The sequence below is a fragment of the Puccinia triticina genome, chromosome 10A, assembly GCF_026914185.1.
Source record: "Puccinia triticina chromosome 10A, complete sequence".
Taxonomy (NCBI): Eukaryota; Fungi; Basidiomycota; class Pucciniomycetes; order Pucciniales; family Pucciniaceae; genus Puccinia; species Puccinia triticina.
The window spans coordinates 3,142,524-3,151,189 of record NC_070567.1 but is presented as its reverse complement, the minus strand read 5'-3'; the positions used below and the strand labels follow the sequence as shown (position 1 = coordinate 3,151,189).

The following is an 8,666-nucleotide window of genomic DNA, read 5'->3' as shown; positions in this document are numbered from 1 at the left end:
CCTGTCTTTTCCAGACATCCGAAGGCTTCTTGGATGTTTGATTTCGCAGCAGTCGTTCTCTCAATGGCCCGTCCTTTACCAAGAAAAACATTGTGTGATCAAGGACCCGGATAGTTACTAAACCCGCAGCCGACCGGCGGAGCTATTGAGAGAAGACTTTGTCTTCATGATTGAGCTCGTCCGGCTTGAACCCGGGTCCTGCATGAGATTTGGGAGAAACTGTACGACTCAACCAAAGTATTGCTCAGCACCGCAGGCCTTCACCAGAACCTTTTCAAGCGTTTGTAAATTAATCTAAACAAACAGAAACAAAAAACATTTGGAAGAGTCTTGTCGCTAAATACTCGTTCATGGAGCGGATGGAATTTTCTCCAGCCAAGTTTTTGGTCTTTACTGGTGTGTAGATCCACCCGATTGTTTTTTTTGCTCCTAAAGCTGACTTGGTTTGTTTCTTTGGCATTATAGATGAGAGTGCCTTCTGCAACAAGGATCTACTCCGATCACTTGCCAGGTTGCCACAAGGCACCCCCGCGGAGCAATTCCTTATTAATCAGAACACAGACAGACTTAGTATTCTCCCAGCAATCTCAATTGGAGGCATTGTGACCCTCACAACAACTTTTGAGACCTTCATTGGCCGCTGATTCAAATTTTTTTTGGAATTTTACTTGGTCAGTCAATCATTTCTCAGGATCATCAGGACTGCATTGACTTTCCCCCTGCTAAAAATCTTCCTAGGATGAATCAATACCCTGATTTAAACTCTTTTGTTGTGTGTGATAACGCTGTGTACCATCAAGGCGAGCGGGCTCAGGCCTTGTGGGATGCTGCCGGCGTCTGACTGATGTATTTTCCAGCCTATTGTCCAGAACTAAACCCCATCAAACTTTCTTTTGAAGCAGTTAAGCAAGAGCTACAATCATCCCAGATTTTGACCCGCTTTGACGGCCCGGAATGGGATATTGTTCAAGTTGTTCCTGAAGTAATGAATGCACAGAATTGTTATAACTGGTACAAGCACTGTGGCTACTGTGTCCCACTGCTCTAAATTAATGTCTTTGTTGTATCAATAGCCTCAAATTTCTTGAACTTCTTACCCAATCTTCCTGATCCAATTCCTGTCATCACTCAATACCACTCAAGTTAACTAGCAGCTATACGAGAGATATCCTGGCGGTGGGTTTTCCCTACGAAAAAGGTTGATCCCAAATCGTGACATTTGATGGTGGTGGGTGGGGGGATAGACGCTGCTATGCTGTGACCCGGGTGCACTGGAATCATCATTGATGACGCTATCATGGCCTTTAAGGGGTGAAAATCTGAATTAAAAGAGACCTGAACAGCCTTGAACCTTGGGGGAAAATACAGGAAAATCCTGCAAATCCGTCCAAGGATTCTTCAAAACACAATACATCCTTTTCATCCGACGGGTTTAGCTTTTCACATGCACCGGGTGCTTTTGATCTGTTCCTACTGAATCCTATAGGCGGTATCAGACATTGAGACTTTTCAATTTCTTGGTCTTGCCTTTTTCATAATCTCCTTTTTTGAATGGTCACCGGACAGCTTCTTGCAATCTAAGCTGGCACGGTGTGCAGCCTCCGCTTCTATCTTCCCCTAAAGGTAATGACTCCTACCTCTCCTTCTCTTTGTAAGTCGCTCTCGGCCTCTTACCTCCGTGACCGCTCTTGGTATCTACTATATTCATACCTCCTTTTTTTAGCCGCTATTGGCCAATCCTCGATATCCCGCCGTTTGCGGCCTGCTTACATCAGAGTGTCATCTTTACTGGTATCCTAAATAGTGTACATTAGTCCATCAATCTCAACCAGACTTCTCCAAGTGCCTGCTTCATCCCTTGTTCTACAAGTAGACCACCTTCTCCCTGCAATGGATCAACAACTAATTTCACTCCCATATTTCCTGCTCTTGAAACCGGCGCATCACACAGGGGCTAATTGCCGAATTAGAGTATGGGGATATTGAATTTTACAAAGTGTTTTTTACAAGGTACAAGGCCCTGTAAAAAAATTCTTTTTAAAAGTACACGTTAAGGGAGGGTATGTGTAATTTTACAATGTGTTGGCTAGATTCCAACCTTGTATTGTAAAAGCAACCTTGTAAAATTATACCTGAATTCTTCCATGTGGAATTTTACTTGGTGTTTTTTTACAAATTGCCACCTTGTAAAAAAAAAGTACCTTGAAAAATTGCATATTTGCAGCAAAAACCTGAATTTTACAAAGCAAATGTTGAGGAAGCAGTACACCATGCAAAATATACTTTTGGTACGCTGCACAAAATCTACCTTGTAAAAATTAATAAAAGTGGTTACCAAGCTCAAATTTACAATTTGCTGGGGGAAATTTACAAGCCAGTTTTGACATGTTTTTTTTTTTTTTTTTTGTTTGGAAAACCCACTACTACCAAATGCACTTGGAAATTATGAACTTTGGCTGGAGTTATGAAGTTTCTGGGAGTCATGAATCACCATATAGCCCTTGGTCAAAGTTTTTTCCAGTGGATTGAATTCTCTTATTGCTCCTGCACCTTCAATAATTTCAGCAGGAGTGCATATTGGACAATGTGCAGTTGGGGGAAGTCAATTTTCCAAAGGAAAAAGGAGTATAAACACCCTGTAAAATTTCCACAACACCTTGTAAATTTGAACCTGGTAGTCATTGGTATTGATTTTTACAACATATATTTTGCATGGTGTACTACTTCCTCTAAATTTGCCTTGTAAAATTCAGGTTTTTGCTGCAAATATGCAATTTTGCAAGGTATTTTTTTTACAAGGTGGCAATTTGTAAAAAAAAAACCAAGTAAAATTTGACATGGAAGACTTCAGGTATAATTTTACAGGGTTGCTTTTACATTACAAGGTGGGAATCTAGCCAACACAATGTAAAATTACACATACCCCCCCTTGAAGTTTACTTTTACAAAGAAATTTTTTACAGGGCCTTGTACCTTGTAAAAAACACTTTGTAAAATTCACCCACCCCTTAGAATATTGGTTTTGGCATTTTATTGTTTTTCTAAACAAAATACCAAAACTTAGGGCCTAGGTACCTCAAGAAGTGTGCAATTACTAGATAAACACTCCTTGTTTTTGTTTATCCAAGTTTAATAAATTCACAGAAACACGCCAAGCAAGATCTAAGTTTTGGCATAAATTCTGTGAATTTATTAAACTTGGATTTCATGCCAAGCCAATCAAAAATCCTCATGGGCCTGACACATCCACCTTTGACTCTCTCATACCCCCAAACACCCTTGGTGCCATGGGTAGGCCCTCCAGCTTGTGCCACAGTAACAAGCAAAAAAGGACCGGCATTTTTTGTCTCAAGCAGGGGCCTAATCAAGCGAAGTAGGGGGCCTGCAGGGAGGGGCCCGGACAAAACCAGAACCCCTGGGGAAAAGTTGCTTCATCAGAACTTCCCTCTATTCATGCCTCTCACAGGTTATTCCGACCCACTACGCCCGCTTTTGAGATCGCCACGCCAACAACCAACCCGCTTAGGTACAGTCAACTATCTCCCGCGCAACCCCCACTGTTGCCCCCGCCCAGTCCAGCACACCAAATCAACCGCGCCCCCGCCACGTCGCTGTTTAATCGTGATAACAGTAATCTCGACTCGTCAGGTAGCCAGACCCCTCGCGCGGCTTCACCTCCCCTACAAATCCAACCAGGCAAACAGAAACCATTCGCGTAGTACATAAAATTCAACCGGCGCCACCGTCTCATCACTGATCCCCTAATTCAACCATTGAAAACCCTTCCCCTTTTTTATTCCACAGCATTCGGCTTGACTCCAAATACTGCCTATCGACTTATCCGGTCCAGCCCTTTTGCACCCTCGACTTCGTGTTAATACCATAATCTCGCCTCCGCGGCGTTGGTCAACCAATTGGTAATTACCTGAGCGCCCGATTGTTGGCTAGGTCAGTACCTTCGCGCAATCAACTGGCCGCACCCTTCCGCAATACAAACTATATACCGTTAGTCGCCTCCCCCTGCCGCGAAGCCCCAGACAACTTGAAACCAACCAGGCGCACTGACCTAATCATGTTGCTACACTGGCCTGGATATACGTTTGTCGCCCTTGTTCTGCAAGTCTTGTCGGAATTTCTAACTTGCTGTTCTCTGCAGCTGGATAAACGTGTTGAAGGTCTGCCGAATCAAGATCGGCGCATTCCTGAACGTCAAAAGTTGGCGTCTTTGCTTGTGCAAGAGGCCGGCGGTGATTGCGGGGATTTCTGGCAAGTACAAGTGAGCAGCAGGAATAGTCTTCTGAGATCGTGCGGACGCTGATGCGGGTGGCGGCTTCTAGGATGAATTCAATCCGCGGGTAGGTAGTTGAAATGGTGGGTCAAGAGAGGTTGGCGGTATTTGTTGGGTTCCGGGGTCTCGTCAAGATCCTTGATCTAGCACACCAATTTTCTGGGCGTGGGTTGTGATGCAGCGGCGAGCGCGCTATGATTGGCGAATTTAACTGATATCAGGCGTGTATAACTTGCTGAATTGCTCAGAAATCAACTTGGCCTGTTATCAAACGGGGATGGACTTCGTGATTGCCGAGGGGATGGTGTGAACCTGGGTTGAAACCGTTTGGTCTCTACCCAATTGCACTTCTTCAAATTTTTGATGCCAATAGGGCCTGGAGATATTCCAGCGCCTTTGTTGTGGAGGAAATGCATCATTAATTACTGTAAGGATGAGTTTTGCTCTGCTTTGGGAATTGCCAGCATGGTGTTGGCGCTTTGGAAGAGGGCTCGGGGGGAAGGGGGGGGGGGGGGGGACATGGTCTGGGTGTGTAATTGGGGGGACTGGCGTTGATCATAAGTCCCCGGGGGCGGGGATGCTTGCGGCGGCGGAGCCGCTTTCGCCTCTAGTACTAGCATAAGGAGCAAACTGTTTGCTTTTGTTTGCGCTAAGGTGCTATTTCCACTTGTGGCTCAGTGCATTTGGTTTGAATGCGCAAGCCCTCATTTTTAGTCGCGGGCGCAAAAGCTATAAAAAAAACTCCATGTGTTGTGAAAAGGGGAAAGTCAAGCTCCTCTGCCCATTCAAGTTGGCTCCATCTTATCCGCCGTTCCTGAAGAAATTGCTGACTGGCAATGCTGCTGGTGCAGTAAACCTTTGTAATTTGGGCTGAAGCTGTAGCTCAAATAATTCTCCTATTTTCATGTAGACTAGAGTTTAAAGCGGCTACGCCGCTGCAGGGATGAAGCTCCAGCCGGCAACCCCCCCAGCTGAAAGCCCAAGGTTCAGCTGCTCCCCCTCTTCTAATCAGCTCTTCCCTTGACAGGCTAGCCAGCCTTCACAGCTTAAAATTTGGCTAAGCTGCTGAAAATTATCTCCCTACTCCTCTCAGATATCTGCATTTTTTTACCCTGCATAGGCTACATCTGCGTACACTGTAGGAAAATCAAATTTAATGAAATATTCCCCCAAACTGACAAGATCTTTAGAAAAACTCAATATGATTTTCATCAACACTGTTTGAAGTTGGTTAGAATTGTTCTGGGCAGCTTTGCTGCTGTACCCTCAGGCATCACCTTCCCCCCCCCCCCCCCCCCTTGAAAATTGAAGTGTGCACTGTGTACTAATTAGAATTCAGCATTATGATTATTGTGGTGTAATATTAGCTGTGCCAAGTAAGAAAGTTATTTATAGCCCTGGAAAACAAATAAATTATTTATAACCAATGAGTTCCTTTGTGTAATATCAATTCCCCTGAATTACATATACCCTCAACAATGTTTAAGATAGACCAATATGATTTCACACATGCGAGAAACTTTTGCTTGACATTAAATTAAATTTCAACTGCGTCTCAATTTTGCCCAACATTATCAAGGGATTTCAATTTCATTTATCAGGAAGAAACAGAAAACTAAACCCAATGCATACAACCAGAAGAATTTAATGTAAACCAGAAATTACAAAAGAGAATATTGCCTACTGTCCTTTCTCTAATTGATCAAAGCAGGAGGGTATTCACCAATTTAATTACGGACTTACTTTGCGCACTGCGAAAAGCTCTTCGCGCACTGTGCAGTGCGCGAAGTTTGCAAACACTTCGCGCACTGCGCGTGAAGGGCGCAACTTTTTCAAATTATTTTTTGACCAATCAATAGACAAGCTTATTATTGTCCTCTGTGAATTTATTTGGAGTCTTTTGAAGCTTCCTTGTATGCTTAAAAATCCCACCAATAAAAAAAACAAGTACAGCCATTTGGGGACCTGGAATTCATATTCCCACAGGCCAAAAAATCCAATTAATTTATTGAATCATATTAAACATGTATTTAAAAGTTTTAGAACTTTTTGGCCACTTTGTACAAGGACAAGGCTTTCAAAAACCAGTAACTGTTTCTCAAGATATGCCAAAATGCGCCAGTAAGTGGTGAACTTTCCTAATTTTTGAAAGCCTTATTCTTGCACAAAGTGGCCAAAAAATTCTAAAAAGTTTAAATTCATATGTATCATTATTCACTAAATTATTTGGATTTTTTGACTGGTGGGAATATGAATTCCAGGTCCCCAAATGGCTGTACTTGTTTTTTTTATTGGTGGGATTTTTAAGCATACAAGGAAGCTTCAAAAAACTCCAAATAAATTCACAGAGGACAATAATAAGCTTTTCTATTGATTGGTCAAAAAATAATTTGAAAAAGTTGCGCCCTTCACGCGCAGTGCGCGAAGTGTTTGCAAACTTTGCGCACTGCACAGTGCGCGAAGTGTTTGCAAACTTCGCGCACTGCACAGTGCGCGAAGAGCTTTTCGCAGTGCGCGAAGTAAGTCCGTTTAATTAAAGCCTTACAATCAAATCTTGTAGACTCTGATTATTGTCCCAGGTTTTTCAAATGTAGTATGTACCCTGGTAATTCAGAATCAATATCAGCTGGCCGGGTTAACCATGTCTAGTCAGGATCTGACAACTTTGTAGAGAGGAGGTGGGGCTGTGTGATTGATTGAAAAATTGATCGTCTGTTTGATTACAAAAAACCACACGGGCCGGGTGAGCTGTTGTCCGGTCAATTGTTTGGTTGAGGTAGGAAGGGGGCTTGAAGGGGGTCTTCATGAGATTTGTAGCATGTAGGGACCGTCTCGGCGATCCTGTGTGGCCGTTGAGGGCGTCGGTCCGGTCAATTGTTTGGTCGAGGTAGGAAGGGGGCTTGAAGGGGGTCTTCATGAGATTTATAGCATGTAGGGACCGTCTCGGCGATGCTGTGTGGCCGTTGAGGGCGTCGGGAGCTTGGGTTTTCGGTGTGGCGGTCCGTATGACCGTTGAGCAAGGGGGCGTCGTCGGTCAACTCGGCGGTCCTGTGTGACTGTCGAGGGGGTCAGGAGCTTGTAGAGGGTTGTCTCGGCGGTCCTGTGTGGCCGTCGAGGGCTTCGGGGAGCTTGGGGCCTCAGTTCGGCGGTCCTGCATGGCCGTCAAACTGGATAGGTTCAGGATTTCAGCGTGAAGGTCCTCTGTGACCGTCGAGGCAAGGGGGGGAGGGGGTTGGTAATTCTGAGTCTTGGCGGCCTGTACAACCATCGAGCAAAGGGCGGCGTCGGCTTTCCAAGAGCTCTTGTTTGAGATTGGATACGCCGGCGACCTTGCTGAGTCGTGTGGCAGGGGCCGGTCGTTCCGCCGATCCGTTCGAGACCATAGGAAAAGGAAAGGATGAGTACAGGGAGCGAGGGCCGTTTGAGATGACCATGGGGCCGTGCGGTCGATTGGGTGGCTTTTGTGGAGCTTGTCGAGGACGCAGATGGCTTTGAGGGCGTCTGCAGATGTTGCTTGAGGTACAGTCGGAGAAAGGAGAGCTGAGAACAGAGCAGGGAGAAAAAGTGGGTGCCAAGCGTTTCCGTATGAAGCGTTCAAGATAAAAAAATCAAGAGATCCTGCTTCCGTGTGAAGCGTTCAACGAGCTCGTTGTCGGTCGACTCCAGTCGGATGGGGTAGGTCAGCAGATGGCCGTTCAGGAGCTTTGATTTGGGCCGCTTTGGCGCGCTCCCGCTTGCGCCGCCTGCTCCTCCCCTGGAACCGGAGTCCAAAAAAGGGGACACTGTGAATCTTCTTAAAACAATATTTGCTCGGGGAAAGAGAGAAAGGCCTTACCAGCTTCCAGTTTGACGATGTATGCAGCCAACTGTCTGATGTGATTGACTTCCAAAATTCTCGGGGCCGGTTCATAGACTTCATTAACCTTAGAGTTAGGCCCGCCGAGCAAGGGGCCTTGATTGTTGAGTCTTCAGGCCAACAAGCGCGGATAGACGAGCAAGATGAACTCAATTCATGGAAGCCCTTTGCAAGCTTGATGGCTATCCGCTTGGTAGACTCCGGGAACGTATGGCAGAGGGGGTTGGTTGTTGTTGAGTTGCATGTGGAGGGTGACACCAAGTTCTCTGATGTTCTGTACCCTGACTCCTGAGCATGATGCGAGCACATACAGGGACTGTTTTTTGAGGACTTGTGCACAAGCACCTGCCAGGCGAACTTAGCACAAGTCCCTCGCCTGCCGGGGGGGCAGGGGCGCGAAGCGCCTCGCACAAAGTGCGACCTCCCGTCCGGGAGGGACTTGCGTGCAATCCACAATTCCTGGCGTGAGAGCCCCGCGTGCAGTTGGTGTTTTTTGCAGGTGGCCAACTTTGTGCCCCCAAA

At 45.7% G+C, this 8,666-nt stretch overlaps 1 protein-coding gene across 1 annotated transcript; it reads right to left on the bottom strand.

Moving 5' to 3' along the window:
• Positions 1–4,843: 4,843 nt before the first annotated feature.
• Positions 4,844–8,453, bottom strand: PtA15_10A307 (uncharacterized protein; the record flags this gene model as incomplete). The annotated part of the gene is made up of 4 exons (XM_053160470.1): positions 4,844–4,901; positions 7,551–7,828; positions 7,931–8,042; positions 8,173–8,453. 4 exons carry the CDS (start codon positions 8,451–8,453, stop codon positions 4,844–4,846), a joined length of 729 nt encoding a protein of 242 aa, XP_053024441.1.
• Between the last annotated feature and the right edge of the window lie 213 nt (positions 8,454–8,666).